Source organism: Schistocerca americana, chromosome X (genome assembly GCF_021461395.2).
Source record: "Schistocerca americana isolate TAMUIC-IGC-003095 chromosome X, iqSchAmer2.1, whole genome shotgun sequence".
Lineage (NCBI taxonomy): Eukaryota > Metazoa > Arthropoda > Insecta > Orthoptera > Acrididae > Schistocerca > Schistocerca americana.
The window spans coordinates 216,587,700-216,608,505 of NC_060130.1; the positions used below are offsets into that span (position 1 = coordinate 216,587,700).

At 41.0% G+C, this 20,806-nt stretch overlaps 1 protein-coding gene across 1 annotated transcript in view; it reads left to right on the top strand.

The window, feature by feature from the left end:
- LOC124555684 (heat shock 70 kDa protein 14-like) overlaps positions 1 to 20,806 on the top strand; it is a 51,828-nt gene that overhangs the window by 19,655 nt on the left and 11,367 nt on the right. Inside the window, exon 3 of the mRNA XM_047129686.1 lies at positions 8,122 to 8,337. Coding sequence (XP_046985642.1) covers positions 8,122 to 8,337 — 216 coding nt within the window. The remainder of the gene's footprint in view (positions 1 to 8,121; positions 8,338 to 20,806) is intronic.

Here is a 20,806-nt window from a genome sequence, read left to right on the forward strand (position 1 = left end):
TACTAGCCACAATTACAAGAATTGTGCAATTGAACATCTCACAGACAAAGTTGTAACTGCCGCATGTGCCTTTAGAGTTGTTACCAATGCAGAATGTAAAATTTGTTAATCAAACTCTAGAACCTGACCTAATCCATTCCCTGGAATGATTTATTGCTGTGCAGGAAGGGGTCATTTCAGCCAAGCACTTAATGCAACACGTAGAGCATTTCAGAGAAGGATGACGACATATGACAATGATTGTGAGTGCTGCAGTACCAAGTGCCACAGTGGCTCTGACTCTGGTGCGTGTAGCTTTTATTCTTTTGAGGTGGAGAGCCAGTCATGAGCATAAACCACCAATACTCCAGGTTTTAGTAGACTAGATCCATAGAGCATAAGAGAGAGTGAGAGTATAACTTTGTAGTGTGAATGCAGAGTAGGTGTAAATTTAGGATTAAGAGAAAAGGAAGCATTGGGACAAGCCATGAAGGTTTTAATTGCCAGAAGTGAAAACAAGTGCAAAAAGAAGACTTCTAAGCAAATAGCAACAAGCAGCTTAGTAAGAAAGATTTGATGCAGTATCTAACACGTCAGCAACTTGCTAGTTGTTTTGGGTATAAAATTTATTTGTAATTTGTACAAACAAGTAGTGTGATATGAAAATGGTGTGTCTTGTTCGTGTGTGTGTGTGTGTGTGTGTGTGTGTGTGTGTGTGTGTGTGTGTGTGTGTGTGTGTGTGTGAGGGGGGGCGGGCGCTTGTAAAGTAGTAGAACACAATATAGTTAGCCTTACTCAAATTCAAAAAAGCCTTCGTATGTAGTAAAGGCAACTATTTAATATCGGAAGAATTTTTTAATTAATATTGTATTTAACTTTTCTTGCAATATAAGACACACAGATAAATAACATTTACACTACCAGAAAAAAACTTTAATAATGAATGTAAAGTACATTCTTTTTGAAGCATGCAGAAATTTTTTAGATCTTCACTAATTTGTCAGGTCCTTTCTCTCCTAAATTGTTTCTTAATTTTGACCAAACAAGCCAGTAGGTGGAGAAGATCCTCTCAATGGATGCAGTGCTAGCAGGGCAAGAAAAGGGGCCTAATAAAGTAATTGTAAGAATGGGTTACATTTTGAATAAGTTAATAATAGGAATTTTAATTGAACTATCGTCAATGTGAAAAATAGACAAAACAATAAAACCCACAAAAACTAAATTTGACCCACTGGGTTGGATTTTTTTTTTTTTTTTAAATACCCATGTTTATCTCAACTCTCATGTATGGCCATATTAGAGTAAATCTGAGCAGTGCATTGCCACAGCTATGAAAGCAGGCGAGCACGGGATTTTGTCACTGTAATAATTCAACAAGGCCAGTGCAGTGTTTTGATGTAGGTCAGCTTGTTGAAACAGTGAACTCAGCAGGACTGCATATACTAATGCAGCAAAGGGCAAGGCAGTTGTCCAAACTGACAGTGGCAGTGGATTTTTTGGATACGTGACTGATAGTGCTGCATATGCATGAATGAATGGTGCACTGCTATTGACAATAAGTACAAGTAATTTTTGTAATGGATTTATTCTTAGTCTTGCAGCCGAATTGGGGCGACAGGGTTTTGCCAAATGAGGATACCACGTGGACCTGCCAATAAAAAGTCACTGGTTTGAGGCCACAGATGAACAACAGCTCTATACACTAAGTCCCTCCCCACAATTAGTCCCAATTTGCAGTGGACTACACCAGGTCATCTCCAGTAGCATGGCTGACCACTGCTCAGAGTGCAGCAGGTATCCACACTAGGCATCTTCACATGGTAGGCATCCCCTACTGTGACTCAGCTGGGTGTCAGCCGGGGCCACACAGCATCGTCAAGAACATGCTGCAAACGCTCGGGGCAAAAGCCGCATCAGTATTGTGTGGAATGTGAGCAGCCAGCACAGTGGAATTCAGTGGCCAGCTGGCCACTGATAGTCTATCGAGCAGCTGAGATGCCTCAATGTAAGAACTTGTTAGATTTGCAGCTGCCTTTCCGTGGAACCTCTCGGGCTCCCACCTCGCCTCCGTCGCCTGTTTGCACCGTGCTGGCTCGTAGCCACTCCACCCTGCACCAGGGAACACTGTAGTTAGCACACTGGATTCATATTCAGAAGGACCAGAATTCAAATCGACATCGAGCCATCCACATTTAGGGTTGTCATAGTCCCTCCCTCTCCCCCTCTGAAATAGATATAGCATTTGCTGGGATTGTTCGTTACAGAAAAGCTTGTCCTATTTCCTTCCTCATTTTGATCATATCTGTGCTTGTGTTCTGTCTCTCTAATTACAATGAACGGTACATTGCAATCTATTATCTTCCTTTTCCTTTCTTTGTGGTTTTTGAGGAGGACATTGAGTGCTATTGCATCAGTTGTCACTTCGATTCCATACTAAACTGCAAGCACAAGGTTTCATTTCATATCAGTTTGATTCAAAGGAAGAATTACACAGTAATTAAATTTCCAGAGATTTCCATGAATTTTGCCTTTAAGCAGGCAAAATATCTGCTTGCCATCTTCTTCCAGGGCAATGATGTGGAGCACATTTGGTAATGCACAATTCATCGGTTGTCATTTATAGAGTCTACTTTTCACAAATTTTTAATCCTGAAAGTGGTTCTTCATGTCAGAAGGTGACACTGGCATTGACAGACAGTCTGTCACTCCCTTGCCATTCCAAAAGCAGTTGACCTGATCTTAAACATATTTTATGTTGGCATCTTCTATACTGTTGCTGTTTTCCACAATCTGTAAGACATGGTGTATACGACCCGGGAGATCCGGGAAAAACCTGGGAATTTGTTCATCCGGGAGAAAACCAGGAAAAACCAGGGAATTTTTTAGAATTCTGGAAATTTTTCGTTGTTTTAGTTTCCAGTTAAATTTGTGTAACTTTGACTGGTAAGAACCGATACTCTAACAAAGGATATTACTGTATCCCGCTACTCCAGAATAATACTGCAGCATTAAAACATGAACGAGAGGAAAAAATGAAAATAAAACTTAAATTGCAAAGGAAATGTGCCATATAAAATAACACAGTGTATGTACAAGCGTCTGTCAACAGCAAAATGGGTTACAGGCTGTAGGAAGACTATGCAATGCTTCATAACAACGAATTGCCTCCGATGAGTGTGACGTCACAACTGTTTAAATTAGATTCATTTAAGCAGTTACGAGCGGGCTCATGCACACGCGTATGAGTAATACCTTCTCCTGCATCTGGCTACAGAAATGTGGCTGTTGGCTGTGCAAGCAGCAGTAGCAGCAACCAGCCACATGGGGTACCTGGAAAAATTTTACTGGCGCGCCCAAGCTGCCACATTCACGCGTGCGCAGCAGTCCTGGATCTAGTGGAGGGGGGGGGGGGGGGGGGGGGGGGCGGCAAACAGTAGTATCTGAACCGGGCAACAATTGCGGGGGGAGAGGGCAGATTCATATTCTTGAGGGGAAAAAACCTTCTTTTACAAAGCACCTAGCATCCAGCGCACGTCGGTCTGTCGATTGTTCATATGATTTTGAAATGCACCTCTGCTGGTTTTTGGACATTTTTGAACACATTCTAAGTTGATTTTTGAATGCGTGCATAGTGTACGTGATATCTCTGCCAGGGGAATCCTCATCACATCTAGACATGAACTTTCCTCCAGACAAAACGGGACGGGGCTATACGAGCTGAGCGGAATAAAGCCGAACCGGTGAATGCCAACTGCTGCTTGTTTATGTGGTTGATTTGGTTTGCAAATGTTCAGCGTTGTTATAATTACTAGCGAAATCCATAGATTCAGATTACCAGAGTTGAAATAAATGACTAACAGGAATAACAGGTAAGAAAGGTTATGTATTATCTTCTCGGTGTATCCAAGAAAGTGAATTTTGACGGAAAATTTTTGGCCACATCGCTACATTAGACAGGGCCAGTTGTAGTCACGAGCTAGCAGCTGCTTAAGTTCCATTCTGGGAGTAGTGCGGAAAATGCATTGTACGAACAAATACTAACACCTAACCGGAGAATAATCGCTGGATAACTAAACCAGTGATTGTGGCAGGGTTAGTAAAGTTAAACGGAGAATGAGTTTTGACAGTAGTAGGAATAGTTAGAGTTAGTGATGACAAGATTGTTTGTTAGTACGAGGAAGGAGAAGAAATGGGGACATCACACAAATTATGGAAGAATATGACGATTCCAAATTCATACAAAAATTTTATTCTCGTGCATGAAACTGGAGCATATGAATGAAATTTGAAACTAGTTCCTAACATAAAGCTTTTTGATTGTAGTAGGAAAATAGATATTTTGTGTTGCTACTTCGTGAATTATATTGCTGTAATATAAAAATGATCGTTATTGCCAAAACAGTCTTACTTATTTGGTGTGTGTTAAAATTGCTGCAGTATTGGAATGGCCTATTTCGTTTTATCCAGGAAACAGTGACAAAATAGATGTAGTTAGATTGAGAAACCACACCATTCTTGGGTACTATTTGTATTAACAGCTTTTTCAGTATTAGACGACATTTCGATTTATCATGTAGCAAAATGTTTGACAAACTTTGATGAGGTAATAGCTCTTTTGCAGAAAGGAAAGCACACCATGTAAAGCTGTAGCAAGATCAGAGAGAAAAACCACTAGGACCTAAGGATTGAAGAAATGTGTACTGTCTTGCATGTCTCTTGTCTTTACTGGTTTTAGGTATCCTATATTTAATTTTATGTCACACAGAAGAGCAAGTTATTAGCTAATAGATAATAAAGAGTCCTGATTTTGTGAAGAGTTCTTGTTCTCCTGGTTACAAATAATCCCATCCAGTATTAATTGCGTGTTTTTTAAAAATAAGAGGGGCAGAATGTCAAACCGGCTGACTGGGAGAAGGAGAGACACTACAGGAATTTTAATTTCCACAGTCCTGAAATAGTTCGATGGGATCCGTTACAAAATATACACCTTTGAATTACACAGAGCGAAATACAGTGATGTGTGGTATAAGAATGTTGTTTGAAGAGGCGTGGCACTGCACTTCGCCACACTTAAGACCAAATAACATCTCTTACATTTCCTCTCAGATATGTTTTAGGTATCAGACTCTTCAGAAATATGTGCGCTACAAAATGAACTTTCTGGAAATTTTTTTTTTTTTTTTATTTTTATTTTTTTTTATATATATATGTGTGCAGAGCAGTCTGAGCTATAGTGGAGGGTCTCCACGTGACACGTGTTTACGTTTAGTGATTTTTGTGTTTCGTCTTCGTTTACTGCTCTCACGTCAAATGAAAACAAGACGGATATCTGTGGTTGGGAGCTATCAAGTGAATTAAAATACATTCACATAATTATGGTAGGCTAAAATGTGTTACTAGTTTCAGAATTTATTTTATTTCCACCTTTCTGACAGTCAAGCATTAATCACCTTGCAGAACAGTGTAGTTATTTTTGTCGGTTTTCTAAAGAAATTTGGCTTTTATTAAGCTTTCCTGCTGAGGCAGTAAATTTATTTGACACACAGTGTTTAATTCCACTCCATTGGCTAGTTTCAACTGTTCACTGCATTTCAAGTGCGCGATTCCATCTTCTAGCACGTACGGAATTATGCCATAATAAAGATCCAAACATGAGATAATACAGTACTGGTACTCCAAGAAAATTTACATCCTGAAAACCACACTGAAAAGCTTAATATGAGGTTGAGGCCCACATCATTGGGAATCTGGACATGCGAATGTGCGCTTTAAGTCAAACTATGCTTTTTAGTATGGTTCACGAACTTCCGATGCTCTTGGTGTGTCCTCTGATGTCTTGTTTCTCTTATGACATAATGTAAGAAAGATCTTTTAATGTTTTACATGTACGAACATACGGGCTTCCTACGTCACCGTAGCTGTGCAAGCGTGGTGATGCCTCTTATCTGGTGCTCTCTGGCAACTGCTGAAATGAATCTATTTCTAACAGGTCGCAGGAAAATATTGAGAATTGCGGTTCGAAAAGCGATATTTTCAAAGTAAATTTCCTTTTACACAAAAGGAACTATGTGCAAGAATGTACAATGAATTTCTTAAATCGCGGAGTGTTTGCTCTAATTTAAAAATCAACTCTTTGATGACGAGCCATTTAGAAGAATTTTGAGCCCAGAAGATCAGAGATTTATGTCGGTATTAAAAATTTTACTGGCGTATTTGTGTGATGTATCTTAAAGTGGAACATGCACTAAACAGATAAACATTATATGTGAAAGCTTAGCTTCTCCTGTAGCTTATTAATATTAGAGACAAATATTCTATGTGAAAGCTTTGCTTTTCGTGTAGCAACACTATGGATATTAACTTAAGCCATCAACTTTTCCTTTGGTGGAATTCGAATTTATACTTTCTTAATACAAAAATATGCAGCATACATGTTGCTGCCCATCAAAGATCTTCCCAGAACGTGTTTTTTCCCCCCTGAGTTTCATTTTCTAAAGTACTGAGAAATTCTATGCTGCTGTATAAAACCATATCCGTTCAAAGTATTGATAAGTTTTACAGTTCTGACGGAAAGTATAATGTCACTTAACAGGGAAAAAGTGTATTTTCACAGGGGAGAAAATGTATTTTTCACCGGGAGATCCAGGAATTTTTTCTCCTTGTCCCCATATACACCCTGTAAGAGATCTGTGTGTTCCATAATTGTTCTATTCCAATGTTATAAGACTTATTCCACTGTCTACAGTAGATACCCTGTGGAGAGTTTGCTGTGTGAATGCCATGACATATATCAAAATGGTCATGTGCACTGATGTACATCCAGCACACATTGACACTGATATAAAGGAAAATTGGCTGCTCTTTTGGCTAGGCCATGTACCTTTTGTAGCTCATACAGTATATTCTGTATATTGTGTCTTTTGTGATGTACGTAGATTGCTGGGCTTCGTTTAGAAGGAAGATATCAACTCAAACTAACATTTATTTGTCTTGTAAAGTAGTTTTTTCTGTCAGATCTATACTTTTTGTGTTTATATTTTGAGATGTCTTACACATGAAGCTGTTCTCATCCTTATTGGTAACAGGTATAGTTAATTTGAAATAAATTTGTGATTGACTGTTCAGTGAGTCAAAATATGGGGAAGAGGCATCATACAATTGTTGGTCTTTGTTGCACTGCACATGCTTATTGTGATGCTGTCTCTAGAGAGCATGAGGATTTATGAGTGATACCATACTGCAAATTGTCTAGCATTGCTGCTGCTCCTCCATTGACTTACTTGTGAAACACAAAGCTGTTTCTGTCAAACAAAGTGTGCTACTTACATATCATTTCACCTCTGTTATGATCTCTTCAGATACTAGTGTCTCCGTTTTCTTGTAATGAAGACGAAATACAAATTGAAGCAAACCGTTCTCTTATTTTTGTACAGCAAGTAAATGAACGATCTCTCATCATCCATTTGCACTTTTTGTACATCATCCACCTTTAATATACGTCCATGATTCTGCCTGATATTTTGTATAATGTTTGTATGAGATTTGTCTTAGTGGACGGCACGCTATTGTTTTCCAGCATTTGTATACAAGAATTCGTTTCCTGATGGATGCATCATTGTAGCACCTGGTTATTGAAATATATTGTTCTGCGTCAGTTTTGGGACAGAATGATCCATAAAGTGAAACAACATGACTCTGTTATAGTTAAGCTAAATAGCTTACAAATTACTGACAGATTGCTACTTACCATAAGCATTGTGGCCCGAGATGCTGGAAATGGTGGCTGTGTGTGTGTGTGTGTGTGTGTGTGTGTGTGTGTGTGTGTGTTTGCCTTTTACTTATGAAGCTGTGGCCAAAAGCTATAAGTGAGTGTCTTTTAATTGTGTTGTCTGCAACTTGTTGTTTCGTCTTCACAGTAAGTAGCAATCTGTCTTTTCCTACATTGCTGATATTCTTTTCTGGAGTTTCCATTGTTTGATTACAAATTACTGAATTGTTTAAGAATTACTATATTGACCAGAGTAAGATTTATATTACTAGTTACATAAGCTCCCTCTTGTATGTCTATTTAACTTTTCAGACCTTTTCTTATTTCTACTAATGTTATGAGTGTACTACAGAATTCTGAAATATTTCTTTTAGGTGCTCCTGTGCGGTGGATCTGCGAAAATCCCAGTAATTCAGCAATCTGTGTCAGAAATGTTTCCCAATTCAGAGTTATTATGTAGTGTAAATCCCGATGAACTGATTGCCCTGGGTGCTGCGAAGCATGGTAGTTATCTGAAAGAACCATTTGACCCAGGTTGTGATCATCTATCATATGATATCCCAGTTGTAACAAAATCAATTTTTATGAAGGTAAGGAACTCAGTTAGTGTAGTTCTGATTTAGTCCTATATCATCACATGATCTCCTTGAGAAGATCAGCAGTTAGGAACTTCTTGAGTGGTTTTGAATGGTTGGTGTGCGTAAATACTTTTATTATTATTATTATTATTATTATTATTATTATTATTATTATTATTTGTAAATTATAGATTGCAGCAATCAGTCATCCTTTTTAAATTTTATTATACAGATCTAGATTTCGTGGGTGAAGCCCGATCAACAGGGACTTACATCCTTTGAGTGAAAATAACAGTGCATTGAGAATGGCTAGCTTCTAGCCGAAATGTAGATCTGCATAATAAAATTTAAAAAGGATGACCAATTGGTGCAGTCTATAATTTACAAGTTAATATAACAGTCCCTGAGTGCAACCGCTTTCCGAATGTAAGGTAACCTGATTATTATTATTATTATTATTATTATTATTTCCTGTGTTGGTGTCAGTTCAGATCATGTTAAGCTTTGTTGGCAGTGAGCTTCATTTTCTTCTTTTCTCAAAATTTCTTCATTCAGTTTCTTCCAATTTTGTTGTGGAAATTAAAATTAAACTCCAGTTAGCAGCAACATAGAGTGGTTGATATAATGTTTGCAGGCTTCTTCCTTGTTATACTTTCTGTTTCCTGATAACAGCTGTTTTTCAGATATTAGCATGCTTCACCAAAACCAGTTTCAGATTCAGGATAAGTTGTATAATTTAAATGAAAACTGTGATCCATTTAACATAAACTGAATTTTAAAACTATTGCTCTGGTTCATCATGTAAAGAACATACTGAATTTTTTTCTTTAAGTCAAATAATTTTGAAAGCGTTACGGAGATGATAGATAAACTCCAGTGGAAGACTCTGCGAGAGAGATGCTCAGTAGCTCAGTACAGGCTTTTGTTGAAGTTTCGAGAACAAACCTTCACCAAGGAGTCAAAAAGTATATTGCTCCCTCCTACGTATATCTCGCGAAGAGACCATGAGGATAAAATCAGAGAGATTAGAGCCCACGCAGAGGCATACTGACAGTCTTTCTTTCCACGAACAAGAAGAGACTGGAATGGAAGGGAGAACCCAATAGAGGTACTCAAGGTACCCCCCCGCCACACACAATCAGGTGTCTTGCAGAGTATGGATGTAGATGTAGATATTACTATATAACTAATTCCTTGAATATAATAGAGGGAAACATTCCACGTGGGGAAAAATATATTTAAAAACAAAGATGATGTGACTTACCAAACGAAAGCGCTGGCACGTCGATAGACACACAAACAAACACAAACATGCACACAAAATTCTAGCTTTCGCAACCAGCGGTTGCTTCGTCAGGAAAGAGGGAAGGAGAGGGAAAGGCGAAAGGATGTGGGTTTTAAGGGAGAGGGTAAGGAGTCATTCCAATCCCAATCCCAGGAGCGGAAAGACTTACCTTAGGGGGGAAAAAAGGACAGGCACACACCGCACGTACACACACACACACACACACACACACACACACACACACACACACACACACACACACACAAAAAATAGACTAATGGTGCCAATGCTGTTTTGCGGCAGGTGCAGTGGTTGTGATGGGGGTAGAACGTGCTGGGTGCTTGGATTGGGCCTTGGTCTGCCACAGGGATATAATCCCTGTATCATGAGGTTGGGAGTTAGGGTTGGCATAGGGATGGGCTAGGCTGTTCTGTAGTTTGGGTGAGCGACAGAACACCACTTTAGGAGGGATGGGAAGGATCTCTGGTAGGATGTCCCTCATTTCAGAGCAGGATGAGATATAATCATAGCCCTGGCGATGGATATGGTTCCATTGTTCCAGCCAGGGTGATGCAGGTTCACAAGGGAAGTGCTGCTTTGTAACTGACTTGTAGGGATTGTGGTAGGATTGGGGATGTGTGAGGCAATGGCACAGTAAATATGTTTGTGGACTAGGTTTGGGGATGGGGGTTGTATCATGTGTCTGTGAAAACCTTTGTGAAGGCTTCAGCATGTTGAGCAAGGGGGTTCTCACCACTGCAGATATGTCATACTTGGGTGGCTACGCAGCATGCGAGGGATTTTTTCTTGTGGAAGGGATAACAGCTGTTGAATGAAATACAAGTATCGTTGGTGGTTAGTCAGTTTAATGTGGACAGAAGTGTGGATGGAGCCATCAGAGAGGTGGATGTCAGCATGCAGGAAGGGTACACATTTGGTAGAGAAGGACCAGGTGAAACGTAGGGGAGGAAAAGGCGTTAAGGTTGTGAAGGAATGTAGATAAGTTTCAACCCCACCCCCACCCCTCTGAACCTAGTCAATGAACAGATTTCCTGTGCCATATCCTCACACACCCTCAATCCTTCCACCACCCCAAAAATCAGTTACAAAGAACCGCCCCCTGTGTCACCCAGTATCACCTTGGACTGGAACAACTGAAATATACCTTTCCCCGGAGCTTTGATTATCTCTCATCCTACGCTGAAATGAGGGACATTCTATCCAAGATCTTTCCTACCCCTCCTAAAGTAGTGTTCTGTCACCTATCCACCCTACACAACATGCTAGTCCATCCCTATGCCACTCCCAACCACTTGACACAGGGATTATATCTGTGTAGCAGACAAAGCTGCAAAACCTGCCCAATCCATCCACCCTGCACCACCACCTCCTCCAGTCCTGTCACAGGCATTTCCTACCCCATCAGAAGCCAGGCAACCTGTGAAAGCAGCCATTACTCTGCTGCAAACGCAGGACAATCCTTTATGTCAGTATGACTACCAAGCAATAGTTGCAGATGAGTCATCTTGAAAACACATCATCCAGTCCCATAATCATCCTGGCCTCATTATTTGGTAACCCACTGCCCCTGCACATTTCAACTAACATGCCCCAGGGGGCTCAGAATTCTTCCATGAGTTCGTGCATGGTGCTCACAGGGCCCAAAGTTATTGCAGACCATTCTTCCTTCCTGGGCTGCATTTCCTTCCCCGTGTCCTTTCACTGCCTTCTCTCCTTCCCCGCTGCCACCTCCTCCCCCTTCCTCGATTATCTTATTTACGTCGACCTGGCTATCCATCTGGTTTCCTGTATTCCTTGCAGTTTTGTTTCCCTCGCTTTTTCTCTTTCATCCTTTTTGGCGTTATTGGTCCCTCTTTGTGGTTTGACCCCACTTCTAAATTTTCTTATATGAATGTGTAGTGTCTGTTCTTTTGAAGCAACAGACACCACACAGATCTCACAGCTGTGAACACTATATGTAATTGGAAGGGGACATTAAGTGGAATCGGCGGCATCGAGCAAAAATGTGTACTGGATCGGTATTTGAGCCCGGGATCTCCTGCTTACTAGGGAGGTGCGATAACCATTGCGGCATCCAGGACACAGCATTATCGCAACTGCGTGAACTACTTTGGTACGTCTCACGGCCAATCCACACTCCCGCCAAGTGGTACCTATCTGCAGTCCCTGTCAATTATACTCCCGTCGCTACTCAGTTTCCCACAGGAGGTCAGATGTATTTCGTGCATTCACACTGAAGAAAGTGGATCCATTGCCCATCCAGACTTACGTGAATGTGTTGTGTTTGTTCCTTCAAAAGCACACACACCACGTAGCTACTGCAACTGTGAACACTATTTGTAAATGGAAGGGTGGTCACTGCTGTCAGCTACACAGGGACATTAAGATGATTCCACTTAATGTCCCACTGCAGCTGACTCCAGTTATCCTCCTTCCATTTACATCTAAATTTTCTGTTTGTAGTGTGAGCCATTTGGGAAAGAACTCCCTCCTTAGTGTCTATGGCATGGATTCCTCTGCCCGCTTCCCTCCTCTCTTCCCTCCCTGCCGTAGCCCCCCTCCACTTCGATCACCAGCACGTCTAGCCAGCGCGTGTGGTGGGACTGTTATGTACCCATCTGACTGACCCCCTTGACAACACAGGACACACTTCTGATGTCTGAGCTGTTGCCTCCTCATATGTGCCTAGGAGTGGTTGCTTGTTATTCTGGAGAATCAGAACTCACTGCTATGGCCACCATACCAGATGCTTCTTGTTATGGCTGGGTGGCGTCCATGGGGAGAGCCCCTGATCGAAGTGAGTGGTATCGAGGTGAATACTTTGCACAAGAGGCATATCGAGCTCCAAAAACCTGGCTGTTCTCCTATGGCCGTCTCTTAAAGTGGTAATGTATCATTGAATGCTGCTTCTTATAATTCTGCCACCTTCCCTTCCCTGGCCACACCCTGGGAGGAGGTCCAGGCTCGCCGGCTTGGACTGAAACACCTTCCCTGCTACTGGGTCTGCACTAGGATGGACAGGGACACATTCACCCCCACAAATCCGCTATTTTTTGTGGAAAATGCAGTTGGGTTCCCTGTCGATCAGAGGTTCTTCTTCCACCCAATCTGCAGTTGTTCTTGCTTGTAATCATTTTGGCAATGTCCCGCTGTCTGTTACACATCACCAGTCTCTGAATATGGTCCAGGGAGTCATTTTCCATAGGGGCCTCATCCTTCAAACTGATGAGGAACTGCAGGCTAATCTGGAACAATGGTGTGTTCATTTTGTTTAACATGTGCAGAATGCTCGTAAAAATGCCCACACCAATATCGCCGCCTTTATTCTGGCTTTTTGGGGAGATACCCTCTCAAGAGGTCAAGGTTATGTGAGATTGGTGTGACGTGAGCCTGTATGACCTGCCACCCACGAGTTGCTTTTGGTTCTTGGGTTTCAGGCACATGCCTTCCCAATGTACAGCAGACCCTCTATGTGGTGGCTGTGGCCACCCACTTCATGGGGGGAGCCCCTGTGTTCTGCTACCCGTGTCCGTAAATTGTCATGACCATCACACTTCATGCTCACTAGATTGCCCAGCTTACAAGAAAGAAAGGAAGATACAAGACTATAAGGTCCTGGATCGACGATGTGTTGATGTCTTCAACTTTTGCCTCTGTTATATCCTTTCGCCCTCTTATGTCTCTCTTATCAGAGTCCTGCCCCCTCTGCTTGGCCCCTCCCCTGTGGTTCTCACGCTCTGCCTTCTGGGTGCCACTCCACCTCCTCGGTCATAGAAGTGCCTCCCTTCTTCAGCACCCAAGAGTGACGGGTGTCCCTCCCGTGACCCCTCCTATCAGCATCAGCTACCACAACTCGGCTACAGGACATACAGTCTGTGTGCCCCAAGGTTGCCTCCTCTTTCTCTGTTCTGGATCTTTCAAATCATGCTCTCCCTCTGTGCTCTGCCCTCCTTAACCTATGAAAGAGAAGAAGAGAAAACACAAATACAAGGACAAGGCCCCCTCCTACAAGGTCTCCTGTAGGTGTCATCTCCCCCGCTCACAACCTGAGTCTGACATCTAATTTATGTGACATGACTGGCTCCAGCCCATTCAACTCCCATTTCGATACCCGCTCAGTGAGGAACTGTAACGAATACTACCTTCGCCTCCCAGAGTTGCAATCCCGTATTGCCTCTCACTCGTCAGCTTGTGTTGTTCTTGAGGAATCTCATTTTACTAATGCTCACTCACTGTCCCTTACTGAGTTCTGTGCTTTCTGTCAGAACCAGGTTGACCCATTGACGGCTTCTGAGGGTGTCTGCATGTTGGTCTGTATGGATATTGTTAGTACATGGGTCTCATTCATACCACATTGGAAGCGGTTGCCGTTTGGGTCCACTTGGACTCTGCCATCACAGTTTGCAATCTCTATCTCACTCCCTGCCAGGCCACCTATATCTGCTGCCCTAAATGCTCTCCGGCAACTCACCCCTCCCTTCCTCCTCCTTGGGATTTTAGTGCCTATCACCCTTTGTGGGGCAGTGCTTCTTCATCTAGTCAGGGGTTCCTCCTCGACCAGTTTCTTGCAGACCATGACCTGTGTCATCTTCATGATGGTTCCCCTACTCTTTTTAGTGCTGCATGTGGCACCTATGCCACTGATTTCCTCTCTTCCCCTCTCCTCCTTCGTTCCTGGTCGCCACATGATGACCTCTGTGTAGTGACCATTTCCCGTTGGTTCTCTCATTCCCTCCCCACCTCCTGATGACCAGGTTTCCCTGCTGAGATTTCTGTCATTGTCCTCTGTATACCTCCCGTGTCGTGTTTCCACCTTCTTTGTCAGGTTGTCGTCCGTGATGTGTCAGATGAGAAAGTCTGTGCTGCGGGCATTGCTGTTCCCACTTGATGGGCACCAGTCACCATTGGCCAGTTCCATGGCAGAGCATGGCTATTGCCACCACTGTTTGCAATTGTTGTAGCACCTTGCAACATCTGAAGCGGCACCTGTCCTCCGTATTACCTTTGCGCCAAAGCCCGTTACTTACACAACCTGAGCAAACTGGTGTTTTGGGAATGCTCTCTGTACCCTCTGTGTTCTTCTGGCTCTTCATCGTGGGTGTGGGCTACACACCGCACCCTTCAAGGTACACACATACACACATAAGTACACATAACAATATCCAAATTGAAGGAAAATTGCAATATATGAAAGAAAATTACATTTTATAAAATATGGGGCAACTTGTACAGTACATGACATATGAACACTTTCTTACCTCTGTCACAACCAAATTAACTCAATGTAGAAAGACATAGCATTTTGTTTATAATATTTAAACATTTTGTCAAAAACCAATATTGTCAATAATGCACAAAATGCTGGTGCTGCAATCTGCATTCAAGTTGATTCAGAACTACACGTGATGAGACCTTTCAATGCTTAGATAATATTTTTTTGTATTAGGACCCCTTTTCTTCCACCAACTTTGAGGACTCTTTGCTCAGAGAATAAGTACGGCATATTGCTGTGGGGATATCAACTTCACACAGAATATGAGAGAAAGAAACATCACAAATATCATTATCAGGCCAATAGGAGGACGGTGATGCATGAACCTTACTGTAACTTATCCTTCACAAATAACCTTCTCAACAATTCCCAAATACCAAGAAGAGTCTCATGCACATGCAGTATAGCAGTTGGGCTGCACAGTGCATTCTGGCCTTAGTGGCAGAAGTGCATCTGAGAAATCATCCACAATACTAAAATCTGTATCACAGCTCAGCCTTTTTGCTCCAATCTTGGTTGGTGATATTGGTACAATGTGATGCATAGATCGTGTTCCAGCAATTGTTTTTGCACTTGGGAAGTGCTGAGAAAGATGTCGTCTTGCTTGTACCATTTCATTTTTTGAAACAAAGAGAACTGAAATGCCTTGCAGGCTCTCGTGACAGAATTCAAATACCTGTGAAGCTGTAAGTATTTGATCTTCATAAACTCTTTGCAAACTTGTTTTTGTGACAAGTCTTTCAACACTGCCACCAGTACAATCACAGGGAGATTTGCCATGGCGGGTAGCAAAAAATGACCCGCTGCACTTTACGTTGAAGTTGTGTTCGTGGTAGCAGATATTTCTGAAATTCTTACAATTTTTATATTGTGTAGTACAGCCATCAGTGAAATATTCAACATACACAAGATGAATTTCAGGAAATTCACACTTGAAAAAATTCTATACAGTTTCTGAGGCTGGTAAACCAAGGCAACATCATGTTCTAGGTCATCAGAAACAATACAAATACTTCTTGCATGCAACTGTTTGTCCTTTTTGTAATATACGTGGACAGTGTGAAGAGTGCAGCTGCCATTGATCCAATGGTACCCCTGTACTTCATCTTTAACAACAAAATTGAGAGTTTCACTGAAATCCATTAAAGTTAACACTGATCCTTCTTCATTTTCATATAATCAGACTGTGATTGAGAAATAAGAGTGTGGAGTAATTTTTCAATTTTCTTAGTTTGTCGCAGGATTCTGATAGAGAAGTGATGTGAACAGTTAGTCATTCTATGAGTTGATACCCATTGACTGTACTGAACCATCTCATCAGGAGCATAGTCTTCTATTTCATTTTCTAGGTGAGTTTGAAGCAATGAACTGGTGGGGCATTTTTCACACAGATGAAGCATAAAGACTCTGTTATTTATATCACATGTTATTATTTTAATTAGATCTTGGTATGTTTCCTAATAGAAATGGAATTTAGAAGCAATTTAACATTTTGGTGGTAAATGCACACACATACGGTATGTGTTCCTGATGATCCTGCAAGCATACATTGTTTTGGTCGAAGAGAAGCAAATTTTGAGAATCATACTTTGCTTTCAGGATAGTTTTTTTTAAATAGAGAGAATGCAGCAAATTTTCTTATGTAGAGAGAATCTGTGCAGGTACTTGTCTTTGTGTTTAAAACACACACACACACACACACACACACACACACACACACACACACACACACACGAAACACTTAAATCACAGTATGAATGACCATTGCTTCGCCATAATAAAAGCTCTTATTCTTCACTAGTCAGTTCATTCACACAAGTCAGGGCATTATCACATATATCTTGCAGATACTGTCCAAGAAAAGACTGCCTACTTGTACTTTCCATAATGCTTCAGTCATAATACCAATATTTGTCGTAAATAATTCAAAAGGTGATTGGTGTAACCTAAAAAGTAATTAATTAATGAAAAATCATTGTATCCCATTGTTTCATTACAAAAGTATTTCACATTATTATTGTAACATTAGGGGACTTACTTTTGTTTTGGAATGAATAGTTAAAAACTGCAACAATCAAATTTTTAACCAATAATTGTCTCTGTGTACAGCTCGGTACAAGAGCTCAGAACTGCATGCTCAGTGGACACGTGACGCAAAATCAAAGGAACTGGATGATGCAATACTTATAGTGGCAGTAAAACGGTGTTCTCAGATATGATTTGTTCCCAGGGAAATCCAGTGTAGCCAACTCCAGCAATTTAGTGGTGACATTGTAGTCATCAATTAGCAACTTAAGTATTTCTTTTACAGTAATGTTGTTTTTTACACTTCGCATTATTTCTACAAACTGATTCGTTTTGCATGACATAATGGAATATGTAGTGTGTTCATGGTGTTTGTAAATTTTTCAAAAGTATCTGTGAGGAGGCAATACCTTAAAAAAAAAAAAACTATAATGTCCATGCATGGATTTTGTTTAAAAGAAATTATTTACAATTTTTTCTGAGATGTAGATGATGGATATGTACTGCAGGAAACATGACTATAAAAATATAAACATTCCTCCTTAACCCTTTAACTGCTCTGGACATGTTAATGCGTGTGCCTTTGTACCTGTCCGTGTGTGCTCTGAACGTGTATACACGCGCCACCAGTCCTTCTATCTGGTACTGTGAACGTGTCTACGCGTAGACGTGTTCAGAGTACCAGGTAGGAGGACTGGTGGCGCGCATAAACGCGTCCAGAGCAGTTAAAGGCTTAACTTAAAAAAAATATCAAGTTTCCTCTGCAAAAACTGTACAAACTATTGCATTTTTAAATTATAAAGGAGCTCGTTTATGAAAGCCTGAATTCCTGAATCTATACAACTTCTTTTTGTGATAAGTGAAAAAGTAATTTACCTACAACATTTACATTTTGAAAATGTGAATATATCTAGGTAAACTTCTGCTACCCAAAATTTCAAGGATTTGCTTGACAATGGGTGTCATTTCCTAAAATTTCTGGACGATTTGATGGGGAATGACCCCTATGCAATATTGGGACATGCGTTACCATGAAGTAACAGCACACTTTGTCACACACCATTAGACAACAGTGGTTTTTGACGGACATGCTGCTTCATAAATATTCTTCATTCTCCGATGTGATGTCTACCGGTATGTGTTAAGTGGTAAGTGTTTTTCCGTTGCTAAGAAAAGAAAACCACCACGTTGATCCTGTTTGGACGCATTGGGTAATAATGTCGCCATTGTTTACCTTTCTGCATTTACTGCACGAATGTCAGAAAGACACGAATGCCACACTAATACCTTGCCAACAAATTGGTACTTATATGTCCGCATCAGACTCACCACACACAATTCAACAAAAACTGACATTTGGATTACACAGAATGGGCATATGATTAGTGAGTCTGGACAATTTAAATCTGTAGGTATTCAGATAGATGGTAAGTTGTCATGGAAAGCCCATGGGTAGGATTTTGTTCAAAAATTGAATGCTACTGCTGTTTAAGTTCAACCATTAAAGATGTTTTAGAACCTGTGACTGTTTATTCAATGTAAACACACAGAACTGGAGCCAATAACTGTTTTGCAATAGTTATTTATTCATTCCATGCACCAGTTTTCAAGCCTTTTCAGGCTCATCTTCAGATGGTTTTCAGAAGTTGCATAGCTATTTCAAGCATAATGCTGGGTGCTGGTCTGCAACAGTATGGGCCGCTTTTGTTGTTAGTATCCATCTGTTTGCTTCCATTGTGATGACCAGTTGGTACCACAACACTCACTTTCCCACAATATGTATGCACATGCTAGATGCTGGCAAGGTTTCATTATCACAGTGTATATGCGCAATATTGTGTAAAACTGAGTGATGTGGGATGAACTGGCCATCACAATGGAAGCAGTCAAATAGATACTAACAACAAAAGCTGCCCATACTGTTGCAAACTAGTGCCCAGCATTATGCTTGAAATGGTTATGCGACTTCTGGAAAACCATCTGAAGATGAGCCTCAAAAGTTTTGGAAACCAGTTCATGGAATGAATAAATAAATATTTCAAAAAAGTGACTGGTTGCAGTTTTATGTATTTACTTTTAATGCTGCTCTATTCTCCATTAGAACAGTATTTGAAGTAAGTGATAGCCCAACATGAAAATTAGTCTACGTTGCTTATTTCCATTCACTTGTATTGTAGAGTATTTTTGGCTTAGAAAAGAGAGTTCAATCAATATGTTGTGTAAGTTTGAGAATCTCTTGTCGACCCTGTTCAGGAGCCTTGAAACTTTGACATTGGCATCTCAATATATACACTCATCATAAAAAGTTAAGCATATTTGCAAATTACCTACCAATAATCACTATGAGCATTACTTTTGTGTTTATGTAGAAAGGTGGTTGTGTAAATGTTGTGAACTCATTTGTCGTTGCCACTTTCCCTCATGGGCGTTCCTTTTATGTGTATGTAGGAAGGTGGTTGTGTACATAATGTGAACTCATTTGTCGTTGCCACTTTGCCTCATCAGGAGCAGTGCAATCACGGCTTGTAAACAAATACAGTACACCAGAGCTATGAATGCACAGTTGTCCGTGAGCCTCTAAATGCAGCAGAATGCCTCAGCACAGGCTCTCCATGGCAGACTGTATCAAAATTGTCACATAGATGGGATTAAACACAAGACAAGTTGACATTGTGAATATTGTTCATGTTAATCAAAGTGTTGTCTCCAGACTGTGGAAAAGTTCCAGGAAATGGATTCAATAGTGGATCGACATCGCGAAGACCGTCCACGCAAAACTGCAGCAGCCCAGGACCGGTATGTTATGATATCTGCACAGAGACACCCTATAAGGAGAGTGACTACTCTGTGCCATGGGCTTCAAGAAGCCACGGGGGTTACCGCAAGGACCCAATCTGTGCACAACAGACTTTATGATAGGGGTTCATACAGCTGAAGACCTCTCGAGACTCTAGCACCCCGTCCACATCACAGGGGTGCTTGCGTAAGAGGGGCTAGAGCACGTGAACCTTGGACACGACTCCAATGGACCAAAATGCTGTTAACAGGTGAATTGCAAATAGGCTTGCATCCTGACAACAACTCTATTCGCATATGGAGGCAAAAAGGGGAATATAGACATCTCTAAATGGCTGTGGAATGTCACCAACAATCCGGTGGCTCAATTTTATTATGGCCAGGTATCGTGTAGGGCCACCGCACACCACTCATTCCAATTGAAGGCAACATGACTACTGCAGTGTATGAAAACAACATTCTACAACCCATAGTCAGTTGTTTTGCAGAGACTTCACGGTGTGTGTTGGTATCTGACAGGATGTGAGATCTGAGGAATGGATTGGTTAGCATGCTCCCCTGATATAACTGCATAGAGCATACATGGAGCGTGCTCAAAAGAGCGATTTCTAGTCGTCAGTATCCTCCATTAATGACTGAAGCTCTCAGGAATGCTGCCATTGAGGAGTGGGACAAACGTCCCAAGAGGCCTGCAATGATTTGGTACTGAGCGCGCCCTGTCCCATTCAAGAGTGCCTGAGGGTTCGTTGAGGACCTACGCATTACTGAACAGTGTGCTATACAAATCATTTAATGTTTTTTGATGTTGGAGGTCATTGCAACTTTTTTTCCCAAATGTTCCTTTTTCATTTCATAATTGGTTCCAAGACAATGTATAGCTTTCATTTGCATAATACTCCGTGACATCAAAAAATACAGTATAAGATATCTATCTTATTTTGAGATGCGAGAACCAATTATGTGCTTAACTTTTTTTAATGGGTGTAATTTTCTTTAGTGTCGTTTGTTGTTAACAATATGAGCGTATTCCGAGAATTAGCAACTAGTAGGCAGAAATCGATTCTGCATTTGTATTGCGCCTT